The 20,348-nt window shown below is 36.3% G+C and overlaps 1 protein-coding gene across 7 annotated transcripts in view; it reads right to left on the bottom strand.

Moving 5' to 3' along the window:
• Positions 1–20,348, bottom strand: part of GOLGB1 (golgin B1) — a 78,150-nt gene that overhangs the window by 40,388 nt on the left and 17,414 nt on the right. For 4 of the 7 annotated variants that reach the window (XR_011428686.1, XR_011428687.1, XM_023623153.2 and 1 more), the window contains exons 2-10: positions 19,277–19,371; positions 18,703–18,855; positions 18,364–18,516; positions 15,912–16,040; positions 11,437–11,562; positions 9,182–9,304; positions 7,948–8,061; positions 6,078–6,480; positions 4,921–5,036 (exon numbers count right to left, since the gene is read on the bottom strand). Coding sequence is in view for 5 of the 7 variants with exons in the window: in XM_023623153.2 (XP_023478921.1) it covers positions 4,921–5,036; positions 6,078–6,480; positions 7,948–8,061; positions 9,182–9,304; positions 11,437–11,562; positions 15,912–16,040; positions 18,364–18,516; positions 18,703–18,855; positions 19,277–19,369 (1,410 nt within the window). In the remaining 2 variants the exon portion in view is untranslated. 7 annotated transcript variants of the gene reach the window in all.

Genomic DNA, 20,348 nt, shown 5'->3' with positions numbered 1-20,348 from the left:
GTCTTAAATCCTCCCAAATACCTCCCATATGATTCAGGCATTCCACTTCTAGGTATTCACTGAGAGTAAAGCAAGCCTAGGTCCAAATAAAGACTTGTAAAAGAATATTCATGGCTTTATTTGTAATAGCCAAAAACTGTCAACAACCCAACTCTGTCCATCAACAAGTAAATGGATAAACAAATGTGGTATTTGGGTAATAGACAGTGCAAACAAGTGCAGCCACTATGGAAAACAGTATGGAGATTTCTCAAAAAGTTAAAAATAGAAATACCATACAACCCAGCTATCCCACTACTGGGCATTTATCCAAAGAACTTGAAATCAACAACTCAAAGAGACTTATGCACCCCTAGGTTCACTGCAGCATTATTTACAATAACCAAGACATGTAAGCAACCCAAGTGCCCATTGACTCATAATCAATAAAGAAGATGTGGTATATATATACAATGGAATACTACTCAGCCATAAAAAAGACAAATTCATCCCATTTGCAAAAACATGGAGGGACTTTGAGTGTATTATGTTAAGTGAAATAAGCCAGACAGAGAAAGACAAACACCATATGGTTTCACTCCTATGTGGAAGATAAACAAACATAGGAATAAAGAGAATAGATAAGTGATTGCCAGAGGGGAAGAGGGGAGGGCAAAAGGGGTAAAGGGGCACATATGTACAGTGATAGATAAAAACTAGGCTATCGGTGGTGTGCACGATGCAGTCTATACAGAAAATGTATACCTGAAATTACACAATGTTATAAACCAACATGACCTCAATAAAACAAAAAATTAATTAGTTAAAAAAAAAGAAAATGAACACAAATTGAGGAGATATTGGTCAAAGGGTACAAACTTGCAGTTAGAAGATGAATAAATTCTGGAGATCTAATCTAACCAGCATTCTGATTATAGTTAACAATACTGTATATATACTTCAAAGTTGCTAAGAGACTGGATCTTAAATGTTCTCACCACAAAGAAGAAATGATAATTATGTGACCTGATAGAGGTGTTAGCTAATGCTATGGTGGTAATCATACCTCAATATATATATGTATCAAATCAATAAGTTGTACACCTTAAACTTACACAATGTTATATGTCAATTATATCTCAATTTAAAAAAAACAAGAATAGAGATTGGGGTAGGGGGTGGGTACCACTACAGAGCCTATAAGCATTAAAAGGATAAAAAGGGAATATTATAACCAACATATGACAAAAATTTGACATCTTCAGTGAAACAGTCAAAACCTCCAAAAAAATTTAAAAATCCAAACAGACACAAGATGAAAAAGAAAATCTTATTAGCTGTATATCTGTAAAAGAAATTCAAATCATTATCAATTCCTGACCCAGATGGTTCACTAGTAAATTCTTTTAAACACTTAAGAAAGAAATAATACCAATCTTACACAAACTCTTAGAAAATAGAAAAGAACACTTCCCAAGTCATTTTATGAGCCCGGCATAACCCTAACACCAAAATATGACAAAGACACTACAAAACAAAGAGAAGATTATAGACCAATATATCCTTCATGAATATGGATACAAAATTCCTTCACAAAATAGTAGCAAATCAAATTCATTAATATATAAAAAGGATAATACTTTATGACCAAGTAGGGTTTATTTTAACAATGCAGAGTTGGTTTAACATTAAAAAATTAAAGTACTGTACCATATTAACAGAATAAAGAAGAAAACCCATATAATCACTTCAATCAATTAAAAAAAAGCCTTTGACAAAATTCAATACCAATTCTCAACAAACTAGGAATAGAGGAGAATGTCCTCAATCTGATAAAAGACATTTATAGAAAACTTAAAGCTAGTAACAGCTACTGGTAAAATATGGGACATTTTCCTCAAAGATCTGGAACAATGCAAGAAGGCCCAATCCTCCCACTTCTTTTAAATAGTGTAATAGAGATCCTAGCCATTGCACGAAAAAGAAATAAAGGCGTAAAGATTAGAAAGGAGTAAGTAAAACTTATCTCTATTTGCAGATATGATTGTTTATATAGAAAATCCTAAGAAATCCACAAAATGAGACTAGAACAAAAGGAATATTTATCAAGTTCACATAATATAAGGTTAATGAACAAAATTCAATGTATATGTACATATTAGCAGCAAACAGTTGGAAAATGAAATTAGAATAATTCCGTCTACAATAGCATCAAAAGATAAAAAATATTTCGGAATAAATTTTAAAATGTGCACAACTACTCCAAAGAAAACGATAAAACATTGCTGAAAGAAGATCTAAATAAGTGGAGATATACACTATACTCATGGATTGAAAAGTTCAGTAGTGTTAAGAAGTCATTTCTCTCTAAACTCCTCTATAGACTCAACACAATGCCAATTCTAAATCCGATCCAGCTTTTCTTTTTTTAATAGAACTTGAGAAAGTTGATTGCATATTTTCTGTGGAAATGCAAAGGACCTGGAATAATCAAAGCAATCATGAAAAGAAGAACAAAGTAGAGGACTTATATTACCTGACTTCAAGACGAACCAGAAACTACAATAATGAAGACAATGTGATAGTGGCATAAGGAATGACAAATAGATCAATATAATAGAATAGAAAGCTCAGAAATGGATCTATTAATTATTTGATTTTCAACAAGGTACCACAGCAATCCAATGAGGAAAGTAAAATCTTTTCAAGAAATGCTGCTGAAACAATTGGATACACAGGGGAAAAAATAAACCTTGATCCTTATCTCACTCTGCACACAAAAATTTGTTGATGTTCAGAGGTTTGACTGTGAAAGCTAAGACCATAAAGCTTGTGGGAGAAAACAGAGAACATCTTCATGACTTGAGGTTAAGCAAAGGTTTCATAAACATGGCACAGAAAATTATAACCATAAAAATTGATAAATAATAGGCTTTACCAAACTTTAAAATGTCTGCTAATTAAAAGACATGAAGAAAACGAATAGGAGGCAATCCACAGGATAGGTGAAAATACTCACCAAATATATCTGATAATAAATTGGCACTCAGAATATATAAAGAATTCCTACAACTTGATGACAAAAAGACAAAGAACTCAATTTTTAAAATAGGAGAATAAATGAAAAGATACTTTACCAAAAGAAGATAGACAAATAGCCAAGATTCTCAAGAAAAAATGTTCAACATCATTTGTCATCAGAGAAATGCAAATTGAAACCACAAGGAGATACCACTACACACCATTAGAATGGCTAAAATTTTTTAAACTGACATTATCAAATCTTGTTGAAGATGTGGAGCAACTAGAACTCTCATATATTTTATTTTCAAAATAATACAATCACTTTGGAAAAAAAATCTGGCGGTTCCTTATAAAACTAAATATATCCTTATTCCATGGCCCAGAAATTCCTCAACTAGTATTTACTGAAGATAAAATGAAAACATATGTCCAAACAAACACTTGTATGAGATTATTCATAGCAGTTTAATCCATAACAGCCAAAGCATGAAAAAGACCAGGTATCCATCAAAAGGAAATTATAGCACAATCATGCAAAAGGAAAATGGAGTATATTCATAAAATGGAATACTTCTCAGCAATATAAAAGAATAAATTATGATACAGACACCAATATGGATGAATCTCAAAACACGGTGAGTGAAAGAAATTTTACACAAAAGAGCACATATTATATGATTATACTTATATGATGTAAAACAGGCAAAATTAATCTATGGTGAAAAAATAGAACATGGGTCGTCTCTGGAGGGAAAGGCTGGGGTTGACTGCAAAAGGGCATGAGGATACTTTGTGGGGTGATGGTGATATATAATATATCTTGATAGGGATTTGCGTAACACAGGTGTACACTATTGACAAAACTCAATGAATGGCACACAATATTTGTATATATCACGTTTTGTAAATCTTCAAAAGAAAAAAGGCTGAAATATTTAGAGAAAAATGTACTGAAGTCTACAACTAACTATGAAATGTATAAAAAATTAAGATGAATTGGTGGATGGACAAATGGACGGATATTTGATAAAGTAAATATATTAAAATGTTGATATAATCTAGATGGTGGGTATACAGGTGCTCACTATAAAATTTGTTTAATTTTTTGGAATTGCTGAAAAATGCCTTAAAACATTGGAGGAAAAAGTTGAGAATGGTGGAACAGAAGAGATTGGAAAGCCTAGATGCTAGAAACCAGGTAGCAAAAATTTTCATCAGTGCACAGTCCTGTCCAGGAACCATGGGACTCTGCTGGCCAATGTGTCTGTCAGTTTGGAAGGGTATAATCTTATAACAGAGATGAAAGAATCCAGTTATCCCAGCTTGACACTAACCAATTAAGATCATCTAACTCTCCCTGTTCTGATATTCATGCTTAATAAGCAGACTTCTGGTAATTATAATCCAGCTTCCCACAGAGATTTTTATAGGAGGAAGAGAGAATATACTGGCCAATCAACAGCCACTTAGCAATTAAATTTTTTACTGTTAATTAATTAATAGGAGCACTATGATTTCTCTAATACACTTGTAAGTTTGGTTAGACCAAATTGTACACATTAAACCTGATCAAAACTCAATCTACCAAAAACTAAATTCACTTCTCAACTGGGAAAACTGATTATAAGAGCAAAAATAATATTTCATCTCCAATACAGATTTCTAAACCTTGGAATCAGAAAGGCTCCCAAAACCATGGTGCTTATTATCTACTTTTTTCTCATTATTTGTTGAAATACTACGTTAATGTCTTTCATGATTCCTTTCAAATGGAATCACCTCAAAAACAGCTTTTTATCAAGCAGAAAGGACAGAAGGCTTATACGGCGTTCTGGAATAAACTCTCATTTGAACATCCACGTATAGATATAGCAAACACAAAGAGATCATATTCATAAGAATTGCACATTTAATTACCTGAGTGCCCTCATTATAAACATCTGGAAAAGAAGTTTGAGATGCTGTTTCATGTTTTTGCAAGGTTGGTTTATTTAGAAATTGGCTAATTTCTTTGGATTTTTGCTGGAGTTGATCTAAGGAAAACAAAATAAGTAAACATAAATGACTTCTGCCTCAAGTCTGAAACTTAGTGACTTACAATCTTCTAGGAATACAGCGTATGCTGTTTACTCTAGTTCAGTTATCTGAATCAAAATTATGATGCCAATGACAACATTTTTTTTTTTTAACTGTTTACATGCTCTGAAGGACCAAATGGGATCTCAGTAAGGCACTTCCTTCAAAGGTAAGATAAAACAGGACCCGGCACTTTTTAAAAAGTCATTTTTCCTTCCCCCCTTGAAAATGCCTTTAGCACTTTTTATTTTTTTCACTCTTCACTCAAAAGTTATCCCACCCAGATTCTACAGCACAGTTTTAAACATGAACATGGTCCAGCTGAGAGGACAGCGTGCTCATGTAACACACTGTTCCTTTGTAATGCCCCTCAAGGCTTTCTGGTTAATGTTCAGTTCTTCAGTACAGACCTTCAACTTAATTCTAAAATCTTTCCTTTAGATAAATGCCAATCTATTAGAACTAAACTAAATTAGAGGCATATATTACTTTAATAATAAAACATTTAAAAAAATAAGTTTTCTTGAATTCTTAAAGGATAAAAGTTTTCTTTAAAAAGAAGTTTTTGCTTTTTTTCAATTATGAGAAAAGCATTCAGATCCACCTTTAGAAGTAAGGATGACTCCATGCAATGCAGTCTCCCTACCTATGCACCTAAATCTGGCCTGAGTTTTGCACAAATTAATTCGAGTCCTACTCATTTCAGTCACTGAACCCTTCAGACCAGAGTCATGTTTCACATAGCATTCTTTTAAATATTTGACACACCACTATCAATAGTTTCTGGCACTGTAATGACAATTATAATATTAAGCCATATTATAACTTCAGTCAGAGAAAGGAGAAATACAACAGAGTTCAGAAGAGATGACTTTCTTAATCTTTCTATTGATTCAATTGATTTGAACTAATGATGTCATTAACAGATCCCTGAAATTTTGAAGTAGGAGCCACTCAGGTGCTATACAAGTGGGCTTCAAATGCATTCCAATACTGACCTTCCAGCTGTTGAATGGCCTCGGCTGAACGAATTGCTTGTTCACTCTTATCTTGGAGAAGCTTTGAATTTTCATCCTTTAGGGCATCACAGACAGAGTGCAGCTCTTGCTCAGTCTTTTGAAGACTCAAAATGTGGGAGGTCTTCTCTTCCATTTCTGCTTTGTGCTTCTGCTCCAAAGCACTGTACCGGGACTGTAGCTCAGCCTGGGCTTGGCCTGCTTGCTCAAGCTGTTCCAGTACATGATGCATTTCTTCCTGCAGGTTATGGAAGGATAATTTCCTCTCTGCCACTTCAAGTTCCATCTTTTCCATCAGAATCTTAGACTCTTGTCTTTCTGTTTCCACAGTGTTCCTTAAAATATTATGCTCAGCTTCTATCTGCTGTAACTGCTGAGAGAGAATCTAAGAAAAAAAGACAAAAGCCTCATGAGCCATAAATTCATTCCTTCATTTCACTAAGCATAGTGAAGTGCCTCTTCTGGGTGAAGCATGGGGCTAGACACTCAGGACCAAACCTACAATTGCATAAGACACTCTGTTTTTGCTTCTTGATACATTTGACAGTTTGTATTCATATATATATTTATTTGTGTCATCTTTTAATTTCTGTCTCTCCCATTACATAATATGTTCACTAAGGGAAGGGACTGTGTCTGTTTCATTACATTGTCCTCCAGCACTTAGCACAATATATAGCATATTGAGGATATGGTACTCAAAAAATACTAAATGAACAAATGAATGAATGAATGAATCCAGCCCCTACCCTCAAGGAACTCAGGAGTTCAGTGGGAGAGTCACACTTAAACAGATAATTATAATACAAAATGACAGAGGCCATGAGAGAGACGCTTATAAGGTATCAACAGGCACAGAGAAGAAGGAAAATTTGCCAAAAGACACATAAATGTGACTATCTATATAGTAACTATCCATTAAGTGGAACAACTGGGATTTGAACCTATCTGATGACAGCCAGAGATGGCCCTCAGGGTCAGGGTATGGGTTTTGTTAGGATGGGAGATATGGGAACACGTTTCTATGCAAGAAAGAAAGTCCTTCTCATGGAGAGTTGAAAATTAAAAAGAAAGGATGTGACTTTCTCCAGCAGCACACTGCAACCAGATGAACGAGCAGAGAATGTGGACACCAATTCCACATTAGGATTTGGCTACTTGGATGTGATAGGACAGAGACACAGGGAATCCAAGGTGTGGTAAAAGAGTAGCCCAAATGGTCAAACACAGTTCCACACCACACAGGGAAAGGAGAGAGGCCAAGAAAAAACTAACATACTAGAGGAACAAAGTGAAAAGATCAAGGGATCATAATGAGATTGACGGTCAGGACAGTCTGAGAAAGGCAATGACAGGATGGGTTACAGTCAGGAATGAGATATTTCAGTACAAGATTTTAGAACATCAGTGTCCTGGATTACCTTTAGACTCAAGGGAATACAGCATGGTAGGATTATTTCAATCCAACAGAAAGTCAACCAACAACAACAAGCAAAGAAGGGACAGAACATAAAGAACAAGAACCATTCAAGACAGAGAAGGGGTAAACTGACAGAAAAGAAACTCACCAGAGGAAAATATGACATTCTAGAGAAACTAGGACCCTAGACCTAGAACCACAAAGGGAGAGAGCAACAATGAAAGACGGGACATGTAAGCTTCATGAGGGAAGGACTGTATCTGTTTTGCTCATCATTGTACGACCACTACTTAAGACAGCAAATCTGCTGAAAGGATGAATAAATGGCAGCAATTCTCTGAAGGTTTATAATAGGATTTTATACCCACTGCCTGGCCAACTAAGCGGAAATGAATACTCCCAAGGCAAGCAGTAAAGATCATAAGGCAGTACCTGGTTTCTCTGTTCAGCAGCAGTCAGCTCCTGTTGCAGCAAGTCCACGACCTGAGCACGACCCAGCAAGGCTTCTTCATGCTCTTCAAGCTTCCTCTGCAGCACCCTCAATTTCTGAAAAGAAAATGTTTGAGACACAATGTGCTAACAAATGAGGACCATTATCTGCTTACCTTTCAAAATGTCACGTAGATTTGTGTACTTAAGATTTTTGGATGTTGAGGATGACAGATTAAAGAGGGAAACACCAAGCATGCCATGCTCCCCATCCAGCAGCAACAAAGAGTCTCCAAAAATGTCTTCTCCAGAGCACTGACAACAACCAAACTGAGAAACAAGCAAGTCCCTGAATTAGGGAGCCTTTTCAAATTAAAGAAAATGACACATACCCACTTTTAAAATTATATAATCAATATCCTGTACCTAAATAACATAGGTACATGTATGTCTCACTCATCAAGGAGAACATTCTCTGCAGGCAAGAACCATTTCTCTTCTAGTGTCATGCACAAGACATGCACTCAATAAACATTTGTTGAATGAATAAATCAATGATACATGTATAGGTTAACATTCTACTTAAAAAAAGTGTTGTATTCTGAAACCTTATTTAGTGGTGTATTCTGAAGGATTGCTTAGAACTTGAAAGAAGTTTTCACTCAAAAACAATTAAATGGATCAACCAGGAAATACCACTGGAGTGCCTTTGGGTACCACACTGCACTACACACTAAATAGAAACAAATACCTTTGAGTTAGTAGATGACAAACTCGAAAACAATGAAGCCACTTTTCAAAATATACTCAATGCATTTTTTTAAAAAGAACTATTGATTTAATAAAAGACTTTATGGCTTCAAAATCACTCCCTTCATCTTTAATTTTCTGAAAGTTTAAAACTGGCTTCATTGATTTGAAGCTTTGGATCACATTTTTAATGCATCTACGATCAGCAAACTGAAGAAAAACCAATTTCTGACTACCACATACATTTGCCAATTAAACTCAGCTTTTGAGTACCGACAACCTGGTTAGAAGGGTAAGAGGCAAGGTAAGGATAAGAAAAAGTAAATAATTAATATGCAACAGAAGACAAAAACACCAAAAAGAAGCCAATTAAGGAGCACACTAGGACCAAGTGGAAAGCAGTGGGTAAAAGGAGAAAAGTGGCTGTGATCATTTAATTAAACATTAACCAAAATGACAATCATTCTACTAAGTTTTAGCAACACACCTGTTGCATCTCTGTTTCCACATCTGCCTGGGTTACTAACTGAAGAAGCTCATCTTCATGAAGACGAACCTGTGTTTCAAAGCGGGCATCTTTCTCTCGGACCACCTGCTGCATGGAACTCAACTAAAGACACACACCAGAGAAACTATACAAGTTACACTCCCCGAATATTGCACAAACAAAACTCACAGACTATTCTCCAAAGATACACTGAGAATTGATAGACGACAGGTTTTTAAATCAGATTTTGAATGTCAAGGATGAGAATGTTGGAAGAAAGATACAGTCAGGCCTGACAGTAGCTTCCAAATGTGAGAGAAAGCCTATTATCAAGTTCAGAAGTCAGCCTAAATATAAATTTTGATTAAAAATTATATTTGCATGGTCACCAGAAATGTTTAAATATACAAGAGGTATATTTTATAAGTTCTAAGGAGATGAGAATATTAAACATACAAAGTGAAGTTATATTTCTAAGTCCTAGACACTTCTTTCAATATCACACTCATGCTCAAAAACTTTTAAGGAAATTCTCATGCCCTCTAAGTCAAACTTCAAACTAATAGATCTTCTATTCAAGATTTTCTACAACAGGAAACATAAATCTTTCTTTCTAGTCTTATTTTCAAAGAATTGCTTCTACCAAAGAACTTGGCATATTCCCAAATCCACACCAGCTCTCCAGACAGCTATTTTCAGCTGCCGTTACTTACGGGCTGCTAGACCACCTTCATTATAACTGGCTCTTAACAGAATGAAATGGAAATCTACTGACTGATTGTGAGCTGCTCAGTCCCAATATTTTTGTTTTGTTTTTAGGTTGTGTGTGTGTGTGCTTATTCATTTCCTTAAGATCTGTGGTTGGGCATGCCAGTCAGCTCTTAGCTTGCCCATTTTGCACTGGTCCTTAACTATTGCTGATTTCTCAATTTCTGACACTGTGAACTGACCTTGGCTATCCTATGTAGGACAAAACAATCTCCATAATTTTTTTATTATTGGAATTCTGACATCACTATGAGTTTGGAATCCTGTGTTTCAAATGTATAGGCATTAGAGGCCTTCATTGGCCAAGCACATCTACACATCTTTTCTCATATATGTACCATATTCTTTTTCCTCTCTGAGTCTGCTCACACCATTCCCCACAGATAGAATATCTTCCCCTACCTTGTCTGGAATACCATCTATCCATCACAGTTTTGCCTAAATCCTAACTTTTCCATATATCCTCCTTGTTGTCACACTCATAGTAACCTCTTTCACCTCTCCAAATACACTCAGTTTGAGTTGCTGTTTGCGATGCACTTATTCTGAATAGCTTGCATTATGATAGATCTAATACATTTATATATCTTGGCTTTCCATGTTTTAAGCCACTTGCAGGTAAAAATCATATTTTGTATTTCTCCATCCTACATTGTATAATAATGCTTGTACATAAAAGGACACGATAAAAGCTAATAGGTAAAATTAAAGATTTCCGGATACATAATTTTAACTGTATAGACAGCAGTAAGCCATCCACAGACAGAAGGCACCACTAATACTACAAGTTATCAATAAAGTAAAAACCAAATACCCGATGGATAAGATTAGCTATTGTGCAAAGGCACTTCAGACAAAAAAACAAAAAACGTTTCATGAGTCAAAAGCATTCCCAAAGGAAAAATATGGGAGTAGGTGGTCAAACTGGAAATTTAGAAAAATAGTCAGATAGAAAGAGTTGAGGATGCCAGTCCAAATAAGTCTGGTCCTGGTAGCAGAAATGAACATGAAGAAGAATGTTACATACTGGTGCCATTTAACATCGAATCATATAATTACACCACCTTCTCATTACATACTTAGTAAGCAATCTTCTGATTATAATTTAACTTCCCAGTAAGACTTTACTATAGGGAAAGAATGGATCTAATCATTTGTATTTCTTTTGGTTTATCTATCAGTCTCTTTTGAACTTAGCATGAGCCCAATGCTAAGAGGCTGAAACTTTGTGTGCTATTAAAACCAAGTTTCTGGGCCTGCAGAACTAAGAAACAGCCATCAATTAAGCTACCACAAATTCATCTAGGTAAATACCACTTCTTCTAATTTCTTCTACTACCACATCCATCTAATTTCTAATGTAATACTCTAGCTATTATACTTTCATCTACTCAGGTTTTAAAAAGTGACTGAATTGACTTATCATGTAATAACCCATTAGACTTTCACGATTCTTTATTCTGATTATGAGGTACCTTCCATCCTACCTGAGCAGCTTGCTCTGCTTGCGTCTGGCTGAGCTGGGCTTGTAAAGTGCTAATGAGTTCCTCTTTCTCTTGGAGCTGTTGCTTCATCATTAAAAATTCTTCCATTTCTTTCGAACTCTTATCAAACTGAAGACACAGAAGGAAAAAAAATATTTAAGCAAAAGAATTGGCACTTTTAATTCTTTGACCTCCCTTTCTCATTTGCCCTAAATATCTGACAATATGCTTCTAATTTCCACTTAAAACAAAAGGGAATTGCATGTACTGCAATTAAAAAGTAATCATGAAAATCTATTTGTCAGAAGAGATAGAAGCAATAGCAGCAGTTTTTCAATTTCTCTGAATCCTCACATATAAAGAGACAGTACAATTAGAAGTAAAACCAAAAACTCATGGATGATATTTACAATAAAATTAGAAAAGTAGTCCCACAAACTCCAAAATACAAGCAGGTAGGACAAGCCACCAAAAGGTATGAGACCTACATGGGATCAGAGTCTGTGGGAGAGGAAACAAGGAGCAACAGAGCAACAGCGGCTGGCCTTGTGAAGAGGAAGATTCCCAAATAGCCAATAAGTACTTATTGGAAAATGCAGTTGCCCAGTCTTAGAACAGTAACTTAAATTGGCAAGACTTTCCCATTCTCCAATACTGGGTATATGTAAGGGGTCCACAGTAAGAAGGACTAAAAGGCTAGAACAATCTAGCCCCTCTGGACTCTCAAAACTGACTTATCAGGGGTTCCTTCCAAGATATGGACCTGCAGTAAAAAGAAACATCTAGGAATGAAACAAAAATTAAGCAGAATAGGGATAAATGAAACAGAAGAAAAAGAAGGTCTATACACGTGCTATATAACTCATTATCAACTAGCCACATGCGGCTATAGAGGGCTTGAAATGTGCCTAATATGAATAAGAAATTTAATTATTATTTAATTTTAATTAATTTAAATTTAAAAACTGAAGATATATATTGTTCTTCCATTAAATACAACTATGTTTTGGTATGACTACATTCACTTTGTGGCATTCACATAAGATACTGTTGAATTGTCTTGCAAGTACCAAGTGTGCATGTTGTTCCTAGTGTTATAATAAACATATCTCCTATCTATAGTTGGTGTCAATGGATTGATTCAGTTTGAATGATATTTTTTCTACATATCTATGTAACATTGTAACGTGTTTATTTGAATGCTCTATGTAGACGGCATGAGTAACGGTTCATACCTTTGTAAATCGTAACTAGTAATTAAATTGACATAAAATGCTTATTATTATTTTAATTATAACTGAATTATTTTTCTAGTTCAAAAACAAGTATAGACACATTTTTAAGTGGAAAATGAAGGCATAGTACTGATGCACACTTCATTCCATTTTCTTTCTAAGTAGTATTCGATTATGTGGATATACTACAGTTTGTTTAAATATTTGCCTTTGACAGACAAGTGAGTTGTTTCCAGTTTTTGGTTATTACAAGTAAAGCTGCTATAAACATTCATATATGAGTCTTTGTATGGACATATGCTTTCATTTCTCACAGACGTAGCTTTGTAGTTGATAAGCTTTTCAAAGTCAAATTAATTCTAAAAATAATGAACCAGTTTCTTAATGTGGATGTAAATATTAAAGTAAAATGATGTTTCGGCACTCAGTTCAGTTGCTGGAAAGCTTTTAGGTATGTTTGGGACAACTTGAGTAAATGAATATATTTTCTCAACTGGAAATTTTATGAAATATAAACGCTGATGAATTATTTCCTAATAACATGCAGCATCCAAATTGAGACCCAATGTAAAATATATACCAAATTTTAGACTTAGTGCAGAAAAAAGTGTAAAATAACACACAAAATTTTTTTTCTTTTCCTTTTCCAGCTTTGAGTTACATTACAAAAACTCTCCAGCCAGGCTTTAGCCTTAACATCTGGGAAAGCAGGTGGGGTCACCACAGAGCTGATGTAAGCGGAATCCGTGTATATTTGACTTAATAAAAGTTTCAAACTTACATCGTACGCATCTACATATATAGGCCTACCACACCTTTTGTTTAAGTCAGTTGCTTGAAAAATCATTGAAATCCACAGGAAAATAATATTAAAAGGGGGATTATGAAGGGTAAGGATCCTCTGCTGTAAGGAAAGGCAGGGTTGGGTTTCCAGAAGCTGGGCTTGAAGAGGCCTACAAGTCTCCAAGAGAGTATATAGTCACAGGGAGTTGTTTCAAATAGGGTTTTGAAAACAACAGCAAGTGTTATAAGCAGAATAACTTGCATATAGTAGATGACCAATAACTAGTTGTTGAATGACTGAAAGAATTATTAAAAATATAGTAGGGTTGATGACACATGCCACAATTCAAATGTGCAAGAAAAGGTAATTATTTTCTACAAGGAACCTCATCTTGCTTTTGATCCCACTCAACAGAAAACAACTATCCTCAACTCATCAATGAACATAACTTAAGTCTCTTCCGGTTTTAGCCAATGCTTTTCAGGTATTATCTCAGTTGTTTCAGGATTTACTCTCAGTAAACTACATCTTTTCTCCCTCCTTCTGATGACCTCCTCCCTAGGGACTTTCTAAGTTCTTGCAGATTTGAGGTAGAGATGTTTCGGCATTGACATGCTCTGGTCTAGCTTGTCCCAACTGGCTGGGCATGCTGCTGAAGTGAGGCTCATCCTACCTGCTTCCAACTTGTACCCACTGCTGAAATGGGTAGGCCCTACTCTAGACTCCAGTCACATAGTCCCCATATCCTGCAGCCTCCTTGTCCCGACCACATGCTTCTTCCAGTCCTCTTAGCATTGTGCGTGCCCTACAGTGCTACAGGAAATTCTAGACTCCCTTGATGACACACACATGCCATGGGAACCAGAGGTGCTAGCACAGGCTCATTTGCCTAGACCATATCTTCAGACATTTCAAATCAACCACAGCTGGCTGCTTTGCATACTGAATAAAGGGGTTGCAGTTTCCCTAGGCTATGCCCTAAGGAACAAGGATGCCCACCTGCTCCAGGTTTCCTTGAATCTCTCTGGCCCTCCCTACCCTTTACCTACTCCCTAAAGATTTAATTGTGGGGTGGAGGAAAAAAAATTTATATTAATCTTGAAAATATAATATTTTGAATATACTGAGCTAAATGAAATACACTGTAAAAATTAATTTCACTCATTTCTTCTTTGTCTTTTATAATGTAGCCGCTAAAAAAATTTAAAATTATACACATGGCTCCCTTTATATTACTATTGGACAATGTTGGTATAGATCAAAGTGAAGGGCAAGGGGAAGAAAACCAGGAAACCTCAGAATCTAGCTGCCACATCCTTGAACACAACACAAAAAACAACAGAAGACAGAGGTATGTTAAGTAAAAAAAAGTTTTCCTGAACCAAGCCTCCTTCTAAAAGTTCAGGAAAGTTAATTTAACACAAAAATAAGGAACAGAAAAGAATCAAGGTCAAAGCCCATAAGCTATGATTAAAAAAAACCTAATAAGCAGAATAATATACTTACAGGTGACAAAAGCATATCAGTGGCATGCTCAAAAATCAAATCAAAATTGCAATCTATTTCAAAAGGTGCTAAAAAAATTAAGAAAATTATATAACACATGAAAGTACAACATAAAACAGAATTAGAAAAACTTAGAAATTAGGTGACAGAACTCAGGAAGAATTTGATAGAAAGGAAAATATCATTTTAAAAAAGAAGATAGGGGCTGGCCCCGTGGCCAAGTGGTTAAGTTTGCGAGCTCTGCTTCGGTGGCCCAGGGTTTCGCCGGTTTGGATCCTGGGCGCAGACATGGTACTGCTCATTAGGCCACATTGAGGCGGTGTCCCACATACCACAACTAGAAGGACCCACAACTAAAATATACAACTATGTACTTTGGAAATTTGGGGAGAAAAAACAGAAAAAAAAAAAGAAGATTGGCAACAGTTGTTAGCTCAGGTGCCAATCTTTAAAAAAAAAAATAGAAAAGAAGATAAAACAAGAATGAACACAAAAGTAAATAAACACAAAAAAGGCCTTAAGTGAAATAAGAAAAAAAGAGGAACCTTTTAAAAAATGAAGAAAGAGATAAGGAATTGAGAGAAAGTGACAAATACTGAGACAATCAAAGATGGAACATACAGATAACAGAAGTCCCTAACAAAGAAAACAGACCAAATACTGCAAGCTATCTAATTCAAGGAAATTCTTCTGAAATAAAAATACGTGAAACCATATATTGTAAGAGCATACTAGGTGTCTAAAACTATCAACCAAGAATGACAAATATCAACACATAGTCTAGTAAAATTACTAGACTTAGGAAGGAAGAAAGGGAGGAAGGAAGGAAGGAAACTGATAGATAACAGAGATAAATACCCGTTGGGCATCTAGAATAATATATTTGTCATGTAATAATCCACTGGGCTTTAGCGATTTTCTTAATGATTATGAGGTGACTCACACCCCCCTACCTGTGCAGCTTGCTCTGCCTGTGCCTGAGTAAGCTGGGCTTGCAAACTGCTAATTAGTTCCTCCTTCTCCTGGAGTTTATGTTTTATCTTTTCTACTTCCATCTCTTCCTCTGTAGAACTCTTGCCATGCTGAAAATACAAGAGATAAAGTCATTTATTCAAAAGAATTACAATTAATATATATTTGACCTTTTGCTCTAATTTGCCCTATTCAACTATTTGATTATAGTTTTACCAAACTGATGGGAGCAAGAAATAACACCTGACCTAACAACAAGGAAAGAATCTTAGAGTTTTCCAGTTTCAATACGGCCTAGTAGCTCCTATTAGATCTATCCCTCCTCCGATAATACCTATAAGCTCTGGACAAAACAGAAAAACAGCTATCTGAAAATGCTAGAGAGCAACCAAAAGCAGGAGGATAACAGAGGGGAGTTCACTTAGAAGATATGGTACCGAGTTTCCCATTTTTATGGTTTTTAGTCTCAGGGCAAAACCAGTCAGCACCACGCAGGACTAAAACTTAATAGAAAACTCATAGTCTCACTGCCTTGAAGAACCAGAGGACGGAATTCAGGAAACCACAGCCACTGTCAGCGAGGGGCAAAACATCATAAAAGAGCCAGTGAGGGGAAATCCAAATCTTTCAACAGTGTATTTCTTTCCCCAAAAGCTCTTCCTTAGACTGAACCAGATTCCGCCTCCCTACTGAATTCACCACCCCCAAACAAACCTGGTCTGCTTGTTGGAATGACACAAAATAATTTTATACTTTTTTCCACATAATAGTCGGTCAAGTGTCTGAGGATTGCCACCAGTTCTTCAACAATACTTCCTACAGAATACCTAGCTCTGTAATAAGTAGACAACGGTTAAAGGGCTGCTGTGACTGATCACTGGAACTTCCAAATCATTTAATCCAACCCTTTTATTTAACAGAGGAAGGAAATGAAGCAGCAAGATTGTATTTGTTTAAGGTCTCAGAGGCTTTAAAAAAAGGCAGAGGGGCCAGACCAGTGGCATAGAGGTTAAGCCCATGTGCTCTGCTTCAGTGGCCTGGGGTTCACAGGTTCAGATCCCAGGCGCAGACCAAGACACTGCTCATTAAGCCATGCTGTGGCAGTGTCCCACATACAAAGTAGAGGAAGATTGGCACAGATGTTACCTCAGTGACAACATTCCTCAAGTAAAAAAAGAAAGATTGGCAACTGATGTTAGCTCAGGACCAATCTTCCTCACCAAAAAAAAAAGAGGAAAAAAAAGAGTATAAAATAGATAATTTAAAAGTCTAACAACATAGCAGAGGGAAAGTTAGAAGAAACAAAGCAACATGGGGAGAGACAGGTTGGTGTGACAACAGCCAGGGGAGGAAGGAATTATTAGAGGGAAAGCCAAAAAGTAAGAAAAGATGAATCAAGATGAAGAAATTATTTGAGAAAAATAAGAGAAGTGTCTAAAATAAGCTTTGAGAAGTTAAATAAGACTATCAATGCAGGAAAAGTAATGTCTCTGAGCATTAGACCCAGAAAGGAAAGACTAACCAAGGTACCACAGAGCTAACTAGTGACCCCAAGGGTTGTGCCTAGAGAATTAATTAAAACCTCATTTCCCAAGAACTAAAAATGTTGAGAATAACAATACTAGTGGGTCAAAGGGTAAAACAGGGTGAAATTAAGGAAAAAAAGGTTTCTTATGCAGAGTGAAGTCTAGCCCAACTGTAGTGTGTACATGTGATATGTCAGCCTCCATCTATTCATACCAAACCCTCCACAAAACTACAGTTGCTTGTTCTCTAAATGACTGGCTGAATGTGAATATTTGGGTATAACCGTTGAGCACAGGTAATAAAAATGAGTACTGGGACAATGCTTTCTTCCTCAAAAGGCACCACTTTCCTTACTCCTCTCTCTATCCCCAACCTTAAACTGTTTTGTTGGTGGCAGTCATAAACCTGGAATGCACCCCTTACAGGGAGCCCAAGGCAATCTAGCTGAGTTAGCCCACAACGCAGCAAACTTTAATCCACTACTATGTGGCCACATGAGGACACAGAATATTCTGTATCGTGTCACTGAATTAAAGTATTTCAGGGCTGGCAGAAACCTTCCAGACCATCTAGTTTAATCTTCTAACCAATGATGGAAACCCCCCAAAAGGTATGTGCCTCTCCTATCTAAACGCCTCACTTCAGTTATTTACTTCTTCCTATTAGCCTTTTTAATTCTCTAGAAGTTTAGGCTCACAACTGGCATTTCATTCCCGTGTTTCCTGTTAGCCTTTTAGTCTGTGCGTGGCCTGGAGCCAGACTAGACTGCAAGCTCATCAAGAAAAAACAGCCTTTACTTTAGTGCCACACTACTTCGGCATCATAAAGGTTTGTGAGTAGTGAAGATGTGCTATCTTAGGAGGCTTTTCCCACTCAGAAAACACGCGTTATCCTCAGCCGCCATACCTTAGAGAGCTGCTCCTCTGACTGAGGTTCCGCAGGCAGAGCAGCCCCTCCTTGTGCCTTCATTTCTTCTAGGTGTTTATTCAAAGAAGTTAATTTGGCCTTAGCATGAAGTTTTAGTTTTTTTATTTTGTTATCAGCAGCTTTTCTTTCTTCCTGTCAGAGAACAATGACAGTAAATGCATAAATATTTATTCACCACTAATCTAGCACAAACAAAAGCTATTCTCAGTAGGCATCATCTTATAGTACTGGGGAAGTAAGAATCAGAGTCTCTAATAATCTAAGCCAGTATTCTGTCTTTTATCAAACGCTCGGCCAGAAAGAACAAAACAACGGTACCTGTAGAACGTCATCCTTCTGCTGCAGCTGAATATCCTTCTGTCTAATGACTTCTTTTAGCTCCACCACCAACTGCTCTGCATAAGCCAGGCGCTCCAGAACATCCTCTTGTGTTCTATCATTAAACTCCATGTCAGATGCTTGGGGTAGTTCCTAATATTTGGACAAAAGGTTGCCAATGCGCCAAGGAAAAGGTATTAGCTTCCAAACAGGAGTTCTTTCATTCCCACGTCATCTATCTTTTGCCCAACTCATACCCTCATTTAAGAAACCTTTCCTATGGAACAGGGATATATACCCGAGGAGGAGTTAAAGCAATCTAGTACTAAACAAGGCTCAGGGGAATAAATAAGAAAGATCTTTAGAATCTCATCTAGGACTTGACTCCCATCACTGTGGCTTTTAGGCTACAAACTTGCAGGAGAAAGACCATTTATAGTCACAATATTTTTCTTAATCCTCTCTTCCACCTAGCACAAGGGAGGCTGCTCAGCCCCTTCTATCTTAAATTCCTTTCCTCAGAAGAACATAGAACGGATGTCTCACCAATTTAATTCAGAACAGAGCTACTCACAGGGTCTAAGGAAGCCCTCATATTCTGATCAGTGTCATCTCCCGATAATTCATGCAAAACAACATTTGCTAATCCTGACAATCGGCTCAGCATTTCTACAGGAAAAGAAAACATAAGAATCAGTAAAATGGATATAGGCTTCTCCTACATTGGTAACTATAACAACTATAGGTGAAATAAGAAAACTGTGCTGGTGATATATATTTCACACAGATTGTACATGATGATGTCTTTAAAAAGGCATTTGAGTACACACAGTGTAGTCATACACTATTCTTTTCAGCGGAGACTGCACAGAGATTTTAATTGCCATCACTAAATGAAATACAAATGCATAACTGTTTAGCAGGAAAAAAAAGCACCTTACGGGATATCTTTAATGCCTTTTCTTTCATCATGATTTCACTTACAAACATGAACTTCTTAACTATTCCTTCCCCTGCCAGACTGTTACTTTGTCAAACACCATGATTCGGTAAAATTTTTCTTTTTCTGTGCCCCATAAACCCCATTCTTTCATGTGTGGGTTCACTAAATTTAAATATAACCCTTGTTCAAAATGTATAGCATTAAATGCATGTACCAGAAAAGAAGAAAACTCACTCAAGAAGAAACAGACAACCTGAATATGCTGATATACACACACACACCACTTACTCATTTATTTACATATTCAGATCAGTGTCAATTGGCAGTCCATAAACTCCCTAAAGGTAAGACTATTAATGTTTTCATAGGAAAAATCAAAATAACACTGGACTGTGCATAGCACTAATATAAGTGATTACACTGAATTTTATGTTTAGTGATAAAATGTTATCTGACTTTTAAAACCCTGGGGAGGGAGAAATACAAAAGCTGTTGTACAAAATAAGCATGTGAATAAAACTAGTCTCTGCTAGTTTTCTTCTAGTCAGAGTAGTAACAGTGCTTAGGGTAGCCACGGTCTTTAACTAAGAAAGAACTGTGAAGACCTTTGTTTCTAAACGGGTTGTCCTGGTAACCTTAGTAGCATACAGGTTTTGGAAAACACGTGAAAGAGGAAAGGAAAGAGAGAACCACTCCTAGGAGT

Source organism: Equus caballus, chromosome 19 (genome assembly GCF_041296265.1).
Source record: "Equus caballus isolate H_3958 breed thoroughbred chromosome 19, TB-T2T, whole genome shotgun sequence".
Classification (NCBI taxonomy): domain Eukaryota; kingdom Metazoa; phylum Chordata; class Mammalia; order Perissodactyla; family Equidae; genus Equus; species Equus caballus.
The sequence above is the reverse complement of the archived record's forward strand: the minus strand, read 5'-3'. Positions and strand labels throughout refer to the sequence as shown.